The following is a 21283-nucleotide window of genomic DNA, read 5'->3' on the forward strand; positions in this document are numbered from 1 at the left end:
GGGCGGGAGTTGGCGGGTGTGGGTCGCACGGCAGGTGTGTGTGTGGGGGGAGGTTTGAGTCGCACCGTGGGGGTGTGTTTGTGTGGGTGGGGTTTGGGTCACACAGCAGATGGGCGTGTGTGTCTGTGTACGTACGTGTGTGTGTGTGTGGGGGGAGTTGTGGGGTTTGGGTCTCACCGACCCAATGGCCATCACTGGACTTCGTTTGGCAATATGGAATTTCCTGCAAAGCTGCAAACTAATAATCAATGATAGGTAAATAGCTTCCTCCTTGCTATAGATGGTTAGCTAATAAAACTGCAGGTCTGTCCAGTCTCCCTTGCCCTCTGAGCAGCAGCCTTTGCAAGACATAATGTGTTCAGATTGACTTGGGTGTCTCTTCATTTGTAGGAGGACTCCCTTCTTTTGTATTCATTTAAAGGCTGTTTTTATTTAATTTTTTGCAATATGCATGTTTCAGTGCAACATTTAAATTATTGTTCTTTATTTAGTTTTTCATCTCCAATCACTCAGATCCTCAGATAGATGCTAGGAAGTAAAATTAGAGCTGAGGACCTGGCCAAATTGCAAAACAGGATCAAAAAGAAACTATCTGTACTACAAAAACAGCAGACCCCTACCATGTTATGTGTCCATGCATTTAGCTATGTTCTAAAACAAGCTATGTTATAAATAAGCTATTTACAGTACACATTGGCACAATTTTTGAATCTGCATTAGAGCACCACTTTGTTGCAACAAGCTTACTTAACTTGTGGCTGTGTTTATAGCATAAATGGGCATGCTCAGTCTCTTGACTGTTTCAATTGCAGTGTATGGGACTTATTGATGATAACCAACTATTGAATTGGATCTACAGTAGGAGTTTGCACCAGTATAACTACATTGAGGTAGTCCTCTCATGTAGACAGGGCTGTAATAAAGCTGACATTTAAATTGCCACTCTGACTTCTTTGACTAAGATGAGTTTACATATCTGAGAGCAAGTGTTTCACAGACCATCTGCAGACTAGAAGATAGCACGGCATCAAGTCATGATTTGGGGGAAAAAACCTTCCAAACATAAAGGCTAGAAACTTTTTATATTGCAGCCTTAATCTTTGCAGAATTTTATATTACTGTGCGGGTCAGAGGAATGCAAGAAGCAGTCTGCATGCTAAAAACAATGACAAGAATGCCTGGATTTCAAAAGGGGTAGAGGCAAGTCCATGAACTTTGGTGGTAAGAAGAAAGTTAGTTTTTATTAAATCTTTCAAACAAAAATCAATTATCCTTTCCAAGACACTCTCCTAGCCCGGTGTATCCTTTCATAAATGAAATAAGGAATTAAAGTTCTTTTCCATGGATGACAGAATGACTATTACCAGTTTAGCTGCAAAATGGCCACCAATTCCTGTAAACATCCCATACACCAGTGTTTCCCACAGATGATATTTTTACAACCCTGAAGGGCCACCGGGCTCTGCCAACAGCCCCCCCATCCGCCTTTCCAGCCAAATGGAAGGAGTCTTCGCTGATCTCCTGTCCCCCTAGCTGCAGCAGGGAAACTGCATACATCCTCTAGCCCTGTGTGCTTCACCTGCGGGGAGCGCTGATCTCTCATCCCTTTGGCTGCAGCAAGTCTTGTAGCCCCACAGCAGTGCACTCTGCCTGGGTCCTTAGGCAGCGGCTCCCTTCTGTACCCAGTGGGAGAGGAACGGTGGGCCACTCTGAAAGACCCCACGGGCCAAAAGTGGTGCGCAGGCCACGGGTTGGGAACCACTGCCATACACCGATGTATCACCCTTTCATGATAGCCTCAGCCAGAACCCTCATACAGATGATCTAGAGAGGAGCCAGGAAGACTGTTGCGAGTTATAATACCTGGTACAAGGTGTGTGGTGGAGAGTGAGAAAAGGCTCTATTAGAAGTTAAGAAGGAGCATGAGGATACAGGTTGACATGAAGATGGACCTGTAGGTGGTAGGCAGTTTCCAAAGCCTTGAGATAAAGATGAGGCATAGAGATTGTGGGTCATATTGTTCCTTCTCTCTGCTCAGCACAATTACTGCATTTGCTGTTTGAAGCTGCTTCCTTTCACAATTTGTCTAGAAGTTCCACATAGTGTATAATAAAACTCCACCTCCTGTCAGCTCCAGCGGGTCTCACAGATATTAAGGCAAATTTGTGAAGATGATTTTTATATGCTCATGTACATGATCCACTGGTGGGTCTAAGCAGTATTTCATGCCTTTCAAATACATTAAGTTCTGGTATGCAATAAATTCTGCAGAGAGGGTCCACTTATTATCCCCTAAAATTAGGTATTGTAACCAGTAGTAATCCCTCTTCCAAAAACAAACAACCAAAACCTCCCAAAACAGTTGTCATCACTGTTTGTTCAAATATGACATGTTTTTGTGCTTTTGTGATGTTAATTTTATTTGAAATTTTGTTTGTGCACCCTTGGAGGATGCATGATGCTGATTTAGGAAGACAGAATCTAGATTTGCTTGGAGGAAATGTTCTGTTGTTCACCAGTAGGCTGGAAGGCTACTTTTATTCATTTTATGCAGATCTTTGGCATTTAATTATTTACATGAGAACTTGAGATGAAAGCTGTTCTTCAGGCTTCAGATGTTGCCTTCACCCCTTCCGCATTCATTTGTGAAACCTGAAGCTTGCTTCAGAGATGGGCAAACTGCATACAATTCAGAGATTCAGTTTGAATCAACACCTGAGGCCCAAGGTCAGAAGTTGAGATCTGGATTAGAACTGCCACACAGTTTGTAGGGTGTGGGGGAGGAGTTAGTTCCTGTGTTCTGGTGTGAGCCCATCTCTAATCCAAATCTTTTCTGAACTATTGGAGGCTTTAAAACTTGGCTGGAAATCTTGCAAGTATCCTATTTCGGGCAATATTTAGTTTCTCTTGGTCTAGGCCAGAACAAGATAGTGCAATTGTACATGAAAATGTGGTGCAAAAACAGTTAACCAGTGTTTATTTAACTTAGATTTGTTTTGAGTGATTTGGAGCTACAGTGGCACACTCAGCTACTAGAGTACTTGTATTTTTCTGTGATTCTGTATGAATGTAAAAATCTTTATTTTTTCTTTCTGTAAGGCTTAAGGGTAAATCCTTGGGGAAAGTAGTGGTGGTGAGAGTTTTTTCTTTGAGGGTTTGCTGTATAGACATACCGTGTATTGTGGAGAGCGCAATCAGAGGCGTGACTCACTGCAGTACATCTAAACATACCCAAGTTAGCTATGATCTAGCTAGCTTGAATAACAATAGCAGTGAAACCATGGCGGCATGGTCTAGTCACTTGAGTACATAGCCAGGGTCCTGAGTGGGCTTGTACAGCCCAGTGCTGTCACGGTTTCACTGCTATTGTTATTTGACTTAGCTAAATCAAAGCTAACTTGCGTATGTCTGCATGTGCTGTATTCAAACCTCTGATTACAGCATAGATATAGTTATTCACTATTGATCTCTGCAGAATAACAATCTCAAACTTATTCTGATTACATTTTCAGGGTATTTTTATATATTCACCAAGAGGTACAGTTATGCAAAGTTATTTGGCTTTGAATTTTCAGCATGACAATAAAAATAGTCTACAAATGTGGAGTTACCTTTTGATTTATCTCCCTCAGAAACTGTGCTACTTTTACAACAAATAACTGTCTGGTGTATGGTCTCATTTGGAAGCAACATTGCACTGCGAAGGTCCCAAATTAATTGAACTGCTAAACCATGGTATGATCCAATTTACAGGAGACTAAATGAGTGGCACAGGATGAAGCAGAGTTGAACATTGTTACTGCTAATTCAAATTTCTTGTGGTTCAAAGATGCTGATGAAGGCAGCTCCTGATTACTGGCAACAAGCAAGAGTATAGGCTCCTTTTATCAGCCAGGCTAAATTGTAGCACAAAGAATGGACACTGAAGTCAAGATTCTGTCCTTTGATTCATACATCCACTTGTTAATGAAGTTGATGGGATTTGTGTAGGTGTATCTCAGGGCAGAATTTGCCCCTCAAGCTCTATGGGCAGGGTATGTATTGTCCAGTGTTAGACACTTCTCTGAATAATCTTTGTCTTGAATTTAAGTATAATCTCTCTAGATAGTCTTCGGTATAGCAGATGTTAGTTGCTGTGTAAACACCAACTGCAATTTAATCTAAGAAAATGGAGAATTTGCAGTGTCAGTGAGATTTTTATTGCTTCTACAAGTAGGTTTTTCCATTATCCTCTATTCCTAATGACCATAGCCTACTGCTGAAGTTAAAATATGATTTCAGGTAATTCATAGAGGGAGTCAACTCCATGATGTGTTCAGAAGGGTTAGTTCCTTAAGGAGCGAAGCAAGTTGCCCCCTCAAAACAGGTTAATGTCACTCAGATTTAACCTTTCATTGCAATCTGTAATTGCTTGACTCTCTATCATGTAAAATGCTGAAGTTCTTGCTGTTGTGAACAATAAGAAGCGAGGAGAAAAATAATGCAGACTTATGGGTAAAGCAAAAAACTGTGCTTGGATAAAACAGAAAACTCTGCTTTCTCCTGCAACTTGCAGCTTTTCAGAAGTAAGTCTCACGAATAGCAATGAGCTTGGCCACTTTGCTCCAAGGTGCTTGATATGCAGGTTCTCTCTGGGGAATGAAGGGGGATATTTCAGCATTACTAAATTTAGCAACCCTGCTCCTAAAATCTGATCTGTCCAATGATGAGATTTTTATGCTAATGTTCCATTGAAAATTAAACTATGCCCTGTCCTTTCTGATGTTCTTTGCTTTGAGCTGTCAGATTTTAATTGCTACTTTATATACATTTCAAGAAAATGACAAATCAAAGCATTTCTAAGATATGTGAAATGGAGTTTCACGTTGTATTCACTTAAATATTCCTTATTTAATGCAGTGCTGTTATTTGTCTTTTCTTCTAAATAGGTTCTTTGACAGTAAGGGCTTTTCCTTCAGAGATCTCAAATCACTTTACAAACACTAAGTCTCACAATATCCTTGGGAGGTGGGTATTTCAACTATGCCATAGAGAAGTAAATGGCCACTCATTGAGTTAAATAACTTGGCCCAGATCACAGAGTGAGTAGGTTCCTGAGAGGGGATTGGAACACTACTGTCTGAATCCTCCAGGCCCTTTTTCTAAGTATTGCATACCCACATCCTCCTGACATTCATTTATCAAGGGGGGAGGGTGTTAAATCATTTCATCTTGAAAAGACACCCTCAACACACTTTCAGGACTATGGTACCATTTACTTTTGTTGAGGGAGATACATGTTAAATGAAATAATTGTTAATGAACTGCATTTAAAAAACCTGTGGTTCTCTTTTTGTGACCCACCATGACAGATGTTTCAGATGATACAGGATTTGGGTTTTCTATGCTTTCTTCTCCTTGTCTCTTACATTTCTGAATACAGTTGCATTGCTGGCTCCAGCCAGGGCATGGACACTCAGAAAAGAAGCAGAAGCCATTAGAAGGTTGGTAGGAAAAATGCTGCCAGCCCGAAACACCAAGAATTTGAAGCTAGTAAAATGTTGGTTATTCATTTCTAAGGAGATTAACCTGAATTTTGACTGAAGCACATCAGAATGTGAGAGCAAGAAACAATGTAGCTTTTAAATAATAATAATAATAATAAAAATTCACCTTGACCAGCTCAGCATCCAGTGTGTTCTACCCCAGAGTCCTCCAGTATGGCATAGGCTCTCTTAGGATCTTTGAATAATGAAATCCAGGGCCTACAGAACTAGAGTCCATGTTAACCTGCCTCTTCTTGAAAGTCTTGTCTGTTCTCCCCTCTTCTACCTTTAGAAAATGCTTAATGCCTCCTCTCCTGAAGTCAGGAGGGTTGCTTTTGATCAGTGTCACTTTACAAGGCTGCAAGACTGTTTCCTCCCCATTTTGATCTAATTGCAACACCCTCACAGTACTGTTCATCTTTGCTGGCTTGAGAGCAAGTCATTGGTCCAGGAGTCAAACCTAAGTTTCCCACAATCCAAAAGAAAGCCTTACTAGCCAGGGTATCTATGATTCCATCTAATATGAAATCCCAAGGTGCAGATATGCACTGGCATTGTATACTCTAGCAGCAACAGGGAAAACAGATCATTATAGGTATTCATATCAAGTGTGAGGAATTGCTTGTTTTCGCAGAGTTTGAATGATGTCATTTTAGGTCCTAGGATTTCTCATTAGAGAAGTAGTTACTCCAGTGCAACACAAACATTAGCAATTCTTTTAAAGGCACGGTCTCACAGAATTTACCTTTGTATCACTGGGCTTAGGGGCTTCTTAAACTCAGATCTCTGTGTGTTTTATTATAATAACGGAAAGATCTTAAATCATATTTAGCTATCGATTAAAATATCCTTTGCAAATTGGCATAAGGAGCTGTTGCGCTCAACAAACTTACTGTGAAGGGAACTTCAAATATAACAAACACAACAAAGGCTAGGGCACAGGATAACAGGAGACATACGATGAGTACTTTGACGTAGATGCTTTGTCTTAGTCTGAGCTGCATGTCTGTGTCTGTGATTAGAAAGGGAGAAAAAACAGTCTCTGTGAAGCAGATGAATTACAGAAGACAGCATGTTTCATGGTGGTAGTTTGAGGATTTCTTCATTTTTAGGATGATGATTTGGTACAGCCAAACCGGAGAGAACATTTTATTAACACCTAGGGATGGCCACAAGACACTATGACTATATCTATCTAGAAAGTCCCTATGAAACTTGTTAAACTCCTGGTTTATGCTTGGTTGAGAGATGGGAGCAGGAGCATAACTTCTTGTGAGAGAGGTAGTGCCCAAATTTTGCTCGCCAATGCAAATATGCAACTTTGCAGAACAAAGGGGTTGCATGGATTTCACAAAACCACTCAGTAAAGACGGGTGTGTGAGAAATCTAAAAACTATCCTTTCTCCCACCCTTCCACATGCTGCTACTTTGATTTGCTGAGCTATGCCGAGTAAACTTTTTACTACACTACCTGAGTTTCTGGTCTCTTGATGTGCAGCTGCGGTGCGCAATTGCTCTGCAGACATTTCAGGCTCAGACAGCTTTGCATTAATAATGCAATCTGATATCCCTGCCAGAAACACTGTGAAAAGAATGAGACGTTTAAAACCACTGAAGGATTGATTGATTTATTGAAATTGAGGGAACAAAAGCAACTCAAGACTAGAGTAAACTAAGTGCATAATTGCTAACAACTAGTAGAATATTAAGCAATTTGCAACAGAGTACTGGTAACTTGCAACGTTAATATGATAGACATGATAATATAGTGAGTGAGATGTCTTTGCCAATGTTCCTTTATTTGAGAACTCCTCTTCTGAAGTCCAAGGCTTTTTGTGAACTATTACATAGTATACCTCAGCTACCATGCTTACTTGTACAGTCCCTGCAATAACTAATTGCTTTGTAAAGCACTTCTGGGATACACAGCCATCTTGAGGGACCATGTTACAACATAGTGAAGTGCTGACATGGTTAGAACACAGATTTCGCCTGCAATTGGGTTTTTAACTGTTTTATAGACATGTTGCTGAATTGTGCTACACCATTGGGCTTTTGCAGGGCTGTAGTCCAATTTGGGGTCACAGTTAAAACAAGATGCTGTTCCCAACACTGTCATGCTTAACTGTGTCTTTGGACTACTGCATTGCAACAGAATTCCCAAACTTTGTAGGAATTAGTGTAGCTGGAATCTTTACAAAGAAAACCAACTGATTTTATGGATGTGGTTTGACACAGAATGAGCTTTCTAAAATCTATGGGAAGACCTTGGAACAAAGTGGGGGAAAAAAACAGCCTGCAGTTCACTCTTCTGTGCTGAATGTTCTATGATTTTGTTTTCATTTTCCCTAAATGAGCTGGATTATTTTATGGTGAATAATAATCAGCTATACATGGTTATGGTCATGGTAATCAGATCTTATGCTGACTGCAGCTGAGATCCAGGAATATTTCTTTATGAATGTTCAGCATAGCACAATTAAATGCTTTCCCACCTCCATATCTATAAAAATATATATGTATTGGAAAATAAGCAGAACTCCATACAGTAATTATCCACAAAACCGAGTTTTACAATAGTGTTTGTTTGCATCATTACTTTAAAATACTGCAGTATTTTTTTACAAAATATCTATTAATAGATATTTTGCTTTCATAAACACGTTTGCTGGCAAGGTATCAACTGTTTACAAAGCCTGAGACTACACATCTTTGATATACCTAATAGAAATAAGCTAAAATGAACAAAATTCATTTGTTTTTTTACCTGTGCCTGTAAGGTTAAATTCAGTCTGAAATCTTCTTTTATGATCTGTGAATAAGAGACAGCTGTGGGCAGTAGACACATTCTCATCTTGATCAGTGATGACTTTCAGGCTTTGGAGGGTATATTTAACATTTGGCTTGTTTGTGAAAACACTGTACATCTTCTCTGAGTAAAGGAGATTTACTTGTATGGGGCTGTGCAGATCAGAGCATTGCAAAGTGGTGACGGTCTGGTTTCTGCTTCGCTCCCCTTTTGCCACTGCTTTTTCAGACTCTGGTGACAGGAAGGCAAAAAAAAACCTACTAGAAAGTCCTTATCCTAAATGATTTACAGTTTCTCTTGTCTAAGATTCAGGCCATCAAGATTAGTCATGAACATTTGCTACCACACAAACACAGCCACATAACTGTTAATATTACACTGAGGAAAAAATGACCAGATTGTCAATTTGTGTATGTAAGTAATTCCCCAGGGTTCTTTTCATGAACTAACTTTCATTCTTTTAAAACACCTCAGAAATTCTTTCTTATTGTAATTGCCCATTTTGTATCCAGTCCAGTAATTGTGCTGCCCATGTCACAAGAAGTTGTGATTGCTCAAGACTGAACTGGCCATTCAGAGAACGATCAAAAGACTGGGCCAGAGTCTCCACTGCCTTGTAACTTGTACAGTCATTTATGTGTGTGTGGGATCAAAAAATATGTAAAGTGGATCTAAAATGTTGCCAAATCAGAATAGTAGTATTTTGCACCCACCTTTTACCATTGGGCAAGAAATGAGGGATAATTTGATGGTGGAGAAGATGGATGTTTACTGTTGACGACAGTGGTACTTTTCATCGTACACAAGACAACAGCCATAGTGGGTCAGATCAATCCTAGCCCAGCATCCTGTCTTCAGGAGCCGGTGCCAGATGCTTCAGAGGGAATGAACAAAACAGGGCACTTTATTGATTGATCCATCGCCTGTCATTCAGTCCCAATATCTGACAGTTAGAGGTTTGAGGACACCCAGGGCACAGGTTGCATCTTTGCCCATCATGGCTAATAGCCATTGGACTTATGCTTCAAGAACTTAGCTAATTGTTTTTTGAACCCGGTTATACTTTTGACCTTCACAATCTCCACACCCCCAGGTTGACTGTGCATAGTGTGTAGAAGTGCTTCCTTTTGTTTGTTTTAAACTTGCTGCCTATTAATTTCATTGGATGATCCCTGGTTCTTGTATTGTGAAGGGTTAAAAAACACTTCCTTATTCATGTTCTCTACACCATTCATGGTTTTATAGACCCGTAACATGTCCCCCTTAGTCATCTCTTTTCTGAGCTGAACAGCCCCAGTCTTTCTAATCTCTCCTCATATGGAAGCTATTCTATATCCCTAATTATATTTATTGCCATTCTCTGTACTTATTCCAATTCTAATATATCTTTTTGGAGATGGGGCAAACAGAACTGCAGACAGTATTCAAGGTGTGGGCCTACCATGGATTTATTTAGTGGCATTATGACATTTTCTGTCTTATTACCTATCCCTTCCCTAATGGTTCACAACATGCGGTTAGCTTTCTGACTGCTGCTGCACACTGAGCAGATATTTTCAGAGAAATCTCCACAATGACTCCGATCTCTTTCTTGAGTGATAACAGCTCATTTAGACCCCATCATTTTGTATGGGTAGTTGGGATTATGTTTTCCAAAGTACATTACTTTGCATTTATCAACGTTGAATTTCATCTGCCATTGTTTTGCCCAGTCACCCAGTTTTGAGAGATCCCTTTGTAACTTCACAGTCAGCTTTGGACTTCACTATTTTGAGTAATTTTGCATTGCCTGCAAACTTTGCCAACTCATTATTTATTACTTTTTCACAGATCTTCGGGGGAGCTTGCCATTTACTCCTCTCCACTGTGAAAACTGACTGCTGCCCTTTGTTTCCTATCTTTTAACCAATTACTGATCCATGAGAGGACCTTCCCTCTTCTTCCATAATTGCCTACTCTGCTTAAGAGCCTTTGGTGAGAAACCTTGTCAAAGGCTTTCTGGAAGTGCAAGTACACTATGTCCACATGTTTGTTCATTCTCTCAAAGAATTAATAGATTGGTGAGGCATGTTGACTATTCCTCAATGTACCATGTCAAAAGCCATGTTGATTATTCCTCAACGTACCATATTCGTCTGTGTCTGATAAGTCTGTTCTTTACTGGAGTTTCAACCAATTTACATGGTACCGAAGTTTGGCTTACTGGTCTGTAATTGCCAGGATTAGCTCCAGAGCCTTTATTAAAAATCAGCATCACATTAGCTATCCAGCAGTCATCTGGTACAGAGGCTGATCTAAATGATCAGTTACATACCAGTGTTAGTAGTTCTACAATTTCATATTTTAGTTCCTTCAGAACTTTTGGGTGAATACCAACTGGTGCTAGTTTACTGTTTAATTCATCAGTTTGTTCCAAAATGTCCTCTATTAGCACTTTAATCTGGGACAGTTCCACAGATTTGTCACCTAAAAAGAATGGCTCAGGTGTGGGAATATCCCTCACATCCTCTGCATTGAAGACTGATGCAAAGAAAGAATTTAGCTTCTCCACAATGGCCTTGTTTTCTTTGAGAGCTCCTTTAGCACCTCTGAGGCCCCAATGACTCTTTGGCAGGCTTCCTGCTTATGATGTACTTATAAATTTATTGCTGTTAGATTTTGTGTCTTAGTTGAAGAGAAACTACTTCTCTTAAGCTGCTCGTTATACTTTTCCATTTTAATTGCCAGAGACTATGCTCCTTTCTATTTTCCTCAGTAGAATTTTACCTCTAGTTTTTAAAGAGGCCTTTTTTGCCTCTCACCTCCTCTTTTACTCTGCTGTTTAGCCATGGTGTCATTTTTTTGGGTCCTCTTACCGTTTGCTGGGTGAGGGGGTTGTTTTGTTTGGGGGTATACATTTAGTTTGAGTCTCTCTTATGGTGTTTTAAAATAGCCTGCAAACTGCATGGAGACATTTCACCCCTTGACTGTTCCTTTTTAATTTCCATTTAACTACCTTCCTCATTTTTGCGTAGTTCTCCTTTTTGAAGTTAAATGCTACTGTGGTGGGTTTCTTTGGCATTTTTCTTTTTACAAAGATATTAAACCTAATTACATTATGGGTGCTATTGAGTGGTTCAGCAATATTCACCTCTTGGACCAGATCCTGTGCTCCACTGAGGACTAAATCAAGAATTGCCTCTCCCCTTGTGTGTTCCAGGACAAGTTGCTCCAAGAAGCAGTCCAAAAGTTCTCTCTGCTTTCCTTCCTGAGATGACATATACCCAGTCAATATGAGGACAGTTGAAATCCCCCATTATGATTGTATTTTCTGCCTTCTATAGCCTCTCTGTCTTTGAGCATTTCACACTAATCATCACTATCCTGCTCAGATGGTCAGTAGTATATTTTTACTACTATACTCACTGTTCAAGTATGGCATGTCTGTCGTTCGAGGTTCTTTGATAGTTCGATTCATTTAAGATTTTTACTTTGATTCTATGCTTTCTTTCACATATAGGGTCACTCAAACACCAGCGTGACCTACTCTATGACTAGGTATTTTGTACCCTGATATTACCATGTCCAATTGATTAACCTCATTCCACCAGCTGTCTGGGATTCCTATTATATCTATACCCACATTTAACACCAGGCACCCTCGTTCACCCATCTTAGCATTTAGACTTCTAACACTTTATAAGCATTTGTAAATTTTGCCAATTATGTTGCTTGCCTTCATGTGTTATTTAAAATGGGACTCTTACTTCTGACTGTTCCTCACAAGCTCTTACCTGTACTTTACCAACTTCTTTCCTATCCTCTTGACTAGGATATAGAGTTCCCACTGCACCAACTGGCTTTTCCCCAGGCCTTAGTTAAAAAAATCATCTACAAGCTTTTTTAGTTTTACATGTCAACAGTTTGGTTCTTTGTGGTTTAGATGGAGCCCATCTTTCCTGAATAAGCGCCTCCTTTCCCAAAACGTTCCCTAGTTCCCAATAAACCTGAAACCTTCCTCTCTACACCGTTGTCTCGTCCATGCATTGAGATCTGTAGTTCTGCCTTTCTTTCTGGCCTTGTGTGTGAAACTAGAAAGCATTTCAGAGAATGCTACCATGGAGGTCCTGGACTTCACTCTTACCTAGCAGTGTAAATTTGGCCTCCAAGACTTCTCTCTTAACTTTCCCTGCCAGTGATGGTACATGTACCATGAGCACAGGCTGCTTCCCAGCACTACACGTCTGTTCAGTTGTCTCTTGAGATCTGCAGTCTTTGCACCTGGCAGGCAATTTACCATGCATTTCTCCTGATCCCTCTTTGCTACTACTTTGCTCTTCCAACTAACTGGAGTTCCCTCCCCTCTTCCTTTGTTTCCCTACCTTGCAGTAAGATGTCCATGCTTCTTGTGCTTTCAGACAATACTCCTGAAGAATTTTCCACACGACAGTCATAATCTCTGAGGTCTGAGTGGAATGGACATGACAGATTAGATTGTAATCATAGTGCATCACTTCCTTCTTGGGTCTGGATTTTTAAAAATTTTTTAAATACAACTCCCCACTTTATTTTCACAGCAACTTTAATGGCAACTAAAGATGCTCTGAACAATAAAGTGTAGATTGATTTAAACTTGCAGTGAATTTGGAGGGTCGGGGAGAAGTGTGTGGATCTGGGGTCTTGGATCATTGTAGAGGTGGAAGTGAGTTAAAATTTATATCCAGAGCTGAACTTTCCCCAAACTTGCTATGCATATGTGGGTTCAGAGCCAAGAGTTTGGTTTGAGCCTAACACGCATCCCATTTCCAAAATATTTTAGTGTTAGATCATAAATGAGTGAAACTCTGCTACTACCAGCACTGTGAATAAATAAAATTAAAAAACAAAGAACATTCTGATACTGTCAGCAGAGTTATTTGCTATGCTTAGTCTTAAGATTGCTTGTATTGTAGTTTAGTTACCATTACTGTTAATCCAAAGGAACTGAACTGTGTTGAAAATACAAATCAATAGTAATATAAAAGATTAATGACCTCAGATCCTTTCTAAAAGAGTAGGGGTGTGTTGGCCACATTTATATTTCAGTGTGCTCAGCCAAATTCCTGCTGTCGCTTAAATTGGGTAGAGGTATTCTTGCTTGTTTTTTGCACACTAGCCTGATCCTGTAAGTTCGTGCACATGAAGAATTTTATTCACACAAATAGTTGTCAATTCATTGGTACCAAGACAGGCATCTTTAAAATACCTTAGGTGGAGGGGTCAGCCTTGAGATGGAATGTTAAACAAATATCCCTATTAGTGACTCAGTGAGGGAAGTTGAAAGCTCTTACTGCACTATTTGGGGGAGAACCAATGCACTCTTAAAAAAATAAAAATGATACTGCTGAGCGTAAAACCACTGTTGTGTACTGCCTCTGTGGTCAGCCTATTTGTGAGTGTTTTCAGGAAGTTTTTGAGATTCCTTGACTATGGGAGGTGGTATGGCAATCTAAATTCTACTGATTTCTCATTCATTTTTAAAAGCTTTCAATAGGTTACATTTTCAGAGCAGTACCAAAACATTAACTAATTAACAATTTATAAAAATGACATGTCTAAACCCCTTGTATACTTTTGTGTTTGTTAGAATTCTTGAATTATGCAAACAGTTAAAAGCAGTCCACTTACCTTTTGGGCTGAGGTTGTAGTATACAAACAGTAAACTAAATATCAATATTGTGTCCATAATGCTAACAAGAATACAATATTTGATCATGAAATCCTTTTCACTCTTATTGCTTTCATTCATGAATCCTGTGTAGTTGCATTGGTTGGTAAAGCTCCCAAATTAGTGTTGTAACAGCACTGATTCCTGTTTAAAACTCACTAAATTTGAATATTGATTATTGAAAGGAGTGTTAAAAATTAGACTTCATTGCAGTTTGATCAATTTCTAGATTGGTAATTGCTCTGATCCAGTTTAATAGAGATGCAAGATTTGCTTACTGCTTGCTCTGAATAATCTCACTTATGGATATAATTTCCCCTCAGTGCGCATAGGGTTTGCATGAGGCTGGTAACTGGCAAATAGGACCTTTGCCATACCAGGGTGAATTTCACTGCCCTAAATAAGACAGCTTAGCTGCCTGTGCAGACTGAGAGGAAGTCTCTCACCTGCCTGATACCTGCTAGAGAGAGATTCTATTTTGTTCTGTTTAGTTTAGGTTCTTATACTGTGCTCATCACCATGGTATCCATGCACCTTCTAGAATTTGGAGATTAAACAAGGCGACTAATGTTGATCAGCATTGTAGTGGGTCAGCAGGTATTGCAGGACTAAATGGATGCTGTTGACTAAAATTTGGCCCCAAAACAGATTTTGTAAAAAATGAGCTTTTGTAATATAAAGGGTAGAATCTTTATTTAGATTTGTGAAATTAGAAGAAGTGATCTCTCTCAATTTCTGGCCTCCCTGACAATTAACTTAAAAACACAGAGTAAGCAAAATGAGAATCAGCAACAACCCTACAAAGTATAACAATAGCTAAATACACCATACAGCCTAGATAAAATTTAAAACAAAAAAATCATTCCTGAAATAGCATTTCCTTCCCCAAAAGGTCTTTTAAAAGGCTGAGCCTTACAGCATGCCCTGAAGGTCAGCTGAATTGGTCATTTTGGACCAAGGGCAGGGGGTGTGCATTCCACAAGAAGGGGTCCCTCTGTAGAATGCCAGCAGCCCCGTCTCTTTTATGCTTATAGGGCTAGGTAACGAGTGCTACAGGAATCTCTGATGTGGCAATGTCAGGGGGAAAAGCTGAATCTCTCAAGAAAGCAGGTCCTAGGTCATTTAAGGCTTTTTGGGTCAATACCAAGACCTTAAACTCTCCAGAAAACCCCATTCAGCCAGTGCACATTATGAAGCATTAGTGCAATGTTCTCACAGTAGGATTAACAAGTGGGCTACCACAATGTATGCTAGCTTTAGTTTCTAGATGGATTTGAGGAGGAACTCCAAACAAAGTGCAATGTAGTAATCTAGTCTGAATATAGCAAAGCTGTGAATTGGGGGTGATGTAGCCTGCATCAGAAGGAAAAAGCTTCACTTTCTTAGCCAAATGTAATTGGAAAGAAACAGTGTTTTGGTTACCACGGAAAGTTGACCATCTGGCAATAACTGGGAGTCTAACCAGACTGCTAAGATGCTACTTTCATCAGTAAGCTATAGGTGACACCGTGAATGCTAACATAGCTCAATTGTTAGAAACTGGAATTTTCTATTTCTGACACATGGTGGCGCTGGAGATCACCTTTTCGGCTAAGACGACTTTTTCAAAGACCAAATGTCCTCGTGCTGTTTAATCTGATTGTAGAAAGAAGGATAGTATATTTTTAATGAATCTAAGATTAATCCTTGCTTTTCAAATGAAAGCCAGTTTGGGTCTCTAGAACACAAGTCATTTCAGTATTGATAATGTCAGGGGGCTCATGTTTTCAAGGTAGTGGGAAAAGCTTCCGTGTGCAGCAGCAGCAATTAACACTTTGCACTTGTAGAGTATGGTTCAGCTGTAGATCTCTGCTTTAAAAAGGAGAGTAGCATTCCCATAAGAGTATTTTAAAGTTGTGTGAGGAATTATGTTTCTAAAATTTGTGAGGTACATTGGGAAGGAACAATTTAATTAATTTGGGCAAAATACTTCTGTGCTCCAGTTTATTAAAACTGCATTTTCCACTAGGTGTATTTTTCATGGGATGCTCTCAAGATAAAAATCACTAAAAGTTTCAAATCCCTCCTTGTTACTAGTAAAATCCTCAGTAGTTATGTCTAAAATATATTTTCAAAATCTAATTTTCATTTCACAATTCTACTTTTTCCTATGCCACAGTGGCTAGTGATGCTCCAGTACAATGAGACATTGAAGTGGAAAGAGCCCTGTATGAGCTTAATATTATTACAACTGGACAGTTTCACTTTGATTAATACTGCTGTTTGCATAACACCACAGCAAAGGAATGTTGAAATAAACACACTGATACTATTTTTAAAAGACGATTGGAATGCTTTTTAAATAAAAAAATCATCTAAGAATTTAAATTAATAAAAACACATGTATAAGCTTAAAGTGACAAATACCTGTTAAACAGGGTGATCTGATGGTTATATTACTGCATAATGTTTCTTTAAACGAAAAGGTAAGCTCTGTATGTAAGTTATATTGGAGGTTTATACAGCAAGCTTCCCAAATAAATAGTTATTAAAATGTTATTTTAATTTAATTATATATAATTAATTTAATTATTAAAATTATATTAGTTATTGTAATATTTATTTTTTTTTAAAGAAAAATATGAAATCCTTTCCTTTTTTACTTACCTGCCCGGACCTGAATTCTGAATTGCCTGAATCGATGGCATCACTAACATTTCAGACCTTCCCATGCTCCTTTGCCAATGATGATGTCGTCAGCTGCTGTGGGAGAGACTTGGAACCCCGAACTTGGATCATTGCAGGTAATAAAACTTTGTTTACTTTTCAAAAATATTTTTACTTGCACTTAAGGTTACACATTTTTTAAAGAAAAAATACATTGATTGCTTTTTCCATGTGCATAGTAAGTACTGTGCATATATTTATAAATCAAATCAGAATTCTATCATGAAGAGTGATGCTTAGCATGAAAAATGCTGACTCTGATAAACAAAGAATCAAAGAGAAGAATGGATATGAACTCTTATCCATAACTGGGGATGCAAATGACTTAAGGTGCAATCATACTTAAAGATGGTCACAAACGAAACCCCCCCAGTCGGAACACTCAGCAAATTACAGAGAAGTTTCTGCCTCATGCCTGTCCAGATAATATTAAAGAGGCCTGTCTGATACTTTGTGGCTCTATTATAAAATGTGTTAGGACTTTCCAGATTGAGTTTTTAACAGGTTCATAACTGTCATTTCTTCCTTACCTCTCCAGCCTAAAACAGAGTGACATGTACGGCCCAATCCTGCTCCCAGCTTGATCAGTAGCAAAACTCATCATTCTCATGGGTACAGGATTGGGATCACGGTGGCTAGTAACAATTGATAGGGTATTTCTTCCAGCTCAGTGGAATATTCCTTCTAAATAAAGGACTACAATTCTCCCAAATGGTATCTAACATTACACAGTGTTCTGCTAGCACCTGCTCCCACTGAAGACAAAGGAAGTTTGCTAGTGACTTCAGTGGAAACAGGAGCAGACACAAGATATTTAACACAGGGTTTTATTTTATAAATTCAAACAAACAGTATTTTGGGTGAGTCACTTGACCTCTATAAGCCTAATTTTTCCCCATCTGTAAAATGGGGTATTAAAAATTATCCTTCTTTATAAAGTGCTATGAGAGCCATAAATTAAAAAAGCCTATGTAAATATTAAGTGTGATAATTATTAAAATCCTGCTTCTAAGCCACTGAGTCTGAGGCTTGGCCAGGGTTGACATTACTGTTTGTCAGCACACTTTCCCAGTCTACTTGTTTAATTTACATGTGTTCCTTCCCTCTTTTGCCCCAGCATAGAAGAGTTGCTATAAGGTTTAAATATGTGTGGCAATCACCCTCTCAGCAGCACTGAAATAGCTTTCAGTGGTTGAATGAATAGAAAGGGCACAGCAGACACAATGCAGGTTTTAGCATGACCAAAGGACTCAGTACAACCAGAGAAGATTTACCAACCACCGCTTATCTTCTTTTTTTTTTTTTTTAAATTTGGAAATAAACCTGGTGGGTTAAGCAATTTAACAACTTTTCTGACTACTATCTCTAAAGTCCCTGGGGCCCCTTGCATGACTGAAGCAACCTGATTCATTCAAGTTTTGTATGTAGTTATTAATAGTGATTTAGGACATAAGTATAAGTGTAATGGGAGTGTTCAGTATCTCAGAGGATTAAGCTGTTGCACACTAACCTGTGCACTCGCCTTTCTCTTTCCCTGTTCTATCTGAAAACACAAATCTTCAAATGAAACCAAAGTCTTAAAAATATAATAAATCACAAATGTCAAACCGAGTCCAGTTTCCCAAATTCAGATTTACTCTCAATAAAGGTGAACATGTTGTCACCACGCCCTAATAATTATTAACAAAGTTACAGAGCCCCAAACAGGAATTTCCAGACACATGCTAGGTGTTTATAAGCACACACTCCCTGGAACAGCAGCTAATACACATCAAATCTGCCCAGAGCTCCCTACACTGGCTTCTCATAGAACACCACGTCAAGGTGTTAGTCATTATTTTCAAAGTGTTCAGAGGGTAGCACCAGGTTGCCTACATTACCTAAAACTGACAATTCTACTCTTGCAAGCTCAGTTTAAAGCTCGTCCTTGTGGAAGACAGCTTTCTCCTGACTTGCTCAAGACTATAAAATGAATTCCCCCAGAAACAAATGATCGTCACAAATTTCACCAGCCAGCTTTTGTTCCAAGTGCATGGTGCAGTTCTTCAGCCTTGCTGTGTGTAATATAAACACAAAGCACAGCATCCATACACATTTACTTAAAACCAATTTTCCCTCCCATCGGGAGGATGAGAGAGAGAGTACAAACCACATGTGATAAATGTTAGTAATGTTGCTTAATGCATCACTGGAAGATGCTCAGATATCATGGTTATGAAAGTTGTATATGAACTGGAATAGAACAGGAGGTCCCAATCCTGAAACTACATCTGCACAGGTGAAACCTTGTATACCGTTGGAGCCCTGTTCAAGTCATTGGAACACTGGGCAGGTACAGGGGTCTCCCTGCGCTGCAGTTAGAGGACTGGGCACTTCATGACTAGCTCAACTAGATTTAAGACTTATAAACGTTGAGAATATAAAACGTATTGAGTGTCTAACATCCTGAACACAGAAACTAGCAACAGAATTTAGATAAATAAAGAGGAATAGTTGTTTAACTATTGTGTATCTAAAAATGGAGTTGAAGGCCAAAGAACAAATTGGACAATAGGCAAGGGTTAAATAAAAGGAAAATACATACATTTTAAATTGTGCTTCATTACACTGCTCCAATCACGGTGTGGCCTGCAGGTTATTTGTTTGAGTTCCCAGCCTACAGACAAGTTAATGGGACAACTCATGTATAAAGTTACTCATGGTTATAATGGTCCTCAGTCAGGGTTTGGTTGGGAAGCATGGCCAAGTGTTTAAGGCCACAACCTATGACTGGCAGGGGAGTTGTTGGTAGGGGAGCCCAGACCCTCCCGCTCCACCAGGCTCCAACCCAGGCCTCTTTAGGCTACCAGTGATCTGGCTGCCCTCCCCAGGCCACTTCCTATCCCCCACACTCTACTTAGTCCAAGGCTTTCACCTGCTGGGAGTCCAAATCAAGAAAATAAGAGCAAATTCCTAATGTCCAGGGTCCACATGCAGGGGAGAAGGGAATACCTCCCTCTGTGATTGTTTCTGGAGGTGGGTCCTCCATTCCCTCAGGGAGGGCACCTTTAGAGCAGTTGTGTCTGAGATTTCAGCCTCTCCTGGAGTTGTGGGATGTAGGTCTGCTATTTTCACAGGTGCTACCAACTGAGCTGTTTCCCTGTCTTTTAATTTCTTTACCAGATGGAGCATTTGCTGCAGGTGTGGTGGGGTGGGGGCTCACTGAGCCCAAAATAATCCCTTAACCCCTTGTTGCCCAATGTGGGGTGTGCACCCTATTACATGTGTATAAGAGTTTTCAGGATTGTGGCCTTAGGTCACTGCCCAAAATACATATAACGTATCTTATTTACTGTCATTTGGATGCTCTGAGTCTGATTTTAAAAGTGTTGAATACCCATAACTCCTTCTGAAGTCATTGGGAGCTGTGGGTTCTCAGCACCTCTATATAAATAATATTTCCAGTGTTGTTTTATTTAGTCCTAGTTTGGGCTGTTGTCTACTCACTGGTCTTTAGCCACTACAGCATAACTTCAAAAATATTCCAAATTACTGTCATAGCCAGACTAACAACTGTGGAAAATGACCCATACTCATCCCTCTCAACCATCTCATTTTACTTTGACTGATAGTAATTTTGCAAAGTTATATGGCTTTTCACTTTTATTATTATATATTACTTATATCAGCAATTAAACTGAAACTACTGTACTGACATTTTTTAAAATGAAGTAATAAGCCCGTCATTTAAAGCTTCTCATGCTACTGGACTCTTAACTCCATCTGTTGTTTTGAGTATTGGTTTTATTTCCAGGGGTTCAGATGTAGAAAATGCCTATCTGGAACTGGTCAAAGCTTTTGTTGTAAAAAAAAATGTAGCCTACAAATGTATCCTTTTTCCTGTTCATAACAGGTGGTGGGTTTTTTTTAATTAATTTGTGATTTATTTCCTTTGACATGAATATTTTGTCTGGATATCTTTAAGCCTCTAGTTTGTTGGCAGACTGGTTGCTGTGAGTAACTGTAGCTATGCTGGATATAGGATTGGTCACCCAAGTGGCATTATATTATGTCTGCCCTCTGAATGGATTATCTAAATTTTAAAAAAAGAGGAGAGATCTTTTTTCCTGTTCACGAATAGTCTGCAAACATTTGTGGTTGGTCTAATCTATTGTGCATCTAATAAAAGGAGTTTGACTCACACAGCGATTTTGATATTCTGGTGCAAGTAGCGACAAGTATGTGCAGGAGTATTTGTGATGCTTTTGGCACACATTCTTGCAAATAAAAGTCTTGCTTGGGCAAATGTTTGAGAATAAGTGAGTAATAGAATAAAAGGGAGTGCAAATATGGCAGATTTTATTCACAGCAATATTCCCCAAAATTTTTGTTCTTGTATTTGACCACCTGAATGCCCATCCTGTTAAATAATTGCTTCCTAATGACATAGGGAACAAATTCCCTCAGATGCCCCATATTCCTATGTGTTGGCTTCAATGACATTTCACAAATGGTGCTGATATGTGCCAAAGATTTTGGAGTGTCCCTGAGACTGTATGGCACTGCTCAGGTGAGAAT

General features: G+C 39.3%; 1 protein-coding gene and 1 long non-coding RNA gene across 2 annotated transcripts; both read right to left on the reverse strand.

The window, feature by feature from the left end:
- Window positions 1-4559: 4559 nt before the first annotated feature.
- On the reverse strand, window positions 4560-11163 carry CUNH17orf78 (chromosome unknown C17orf78 homolog). The gene is made up of 6 exons (XM_067538166.1): window positions 11136-11163; window positions 8293-8565; window positions 6997-7107; window positions 6419-6537; window positions 5344-5454; window positions 4560-4631 (listed from the first exon to the last, which is right to left on the reverse strand). Exons 1-6 carry the CDS (start codon window positions 11161-11163, stop codon window positions 4560-4562), a joined length of 714 nt encoding a protein of 237 aa, XP_067394267.1.
- A 5503-nt stretch (window positions 11164-16666) lies between these two features.
- On the reverse strand, window positions 16667-19739 carry LOC137146455 (uncharacterized). The gene is made up of 3 exons (XR_010917946.1): window positions 19641-19739; window positions 19311-19382; window positions 16667-16774 (listed from the first exon to the last, which is right to left on the reverse strand). It is a non-coding gene; the product is annotated as an uncharacterized lncRNA (long non-coding RNA).
- Between the last annotated feature and the right edge of the window lie 1544 nt (window positions 19740-21283).

The sequence above is a fragment of the Emydura macquarii genome, unplaced genomic scaffold (assembly GCF_026122565.2).
Source record: "Emydura macquarii macquarii isolate MOO-44397 ecotype Brisbane River unplaced genomic scaffold, CSIRO-AGI_Emac_v2 contig_450, whole genome shotgun sequence".
In the NCBI taxonomy this organism is placed as follows: Eukaryota; Metazoa; Chordata; order Testudines; family Chelidae; genus Emydura; species Emydura macquarii.

Coding starts and splice junctions, on each gene's coding strand:
- CUNH17orf78 (XM_067538166.1), bottom strand. CDS start 11,163: ATGGCTAAACAGCAGAGTAAAAGAGGAG. Junction 6,538..6,996: donor TCAAGAGACCAGAAACTCAG/GTAGTGTAGTAA, acceptor TTCTAATCACAG/ACACAGACATGCAGCTCAGA. Junction 5,455..6,418: donor TATTTGAAGTTCCCTTCACA/GTAAGTTTGTTG, acceptor TTCTTTTCTGAG/TGTCCATGCCCTGGCTGGAG.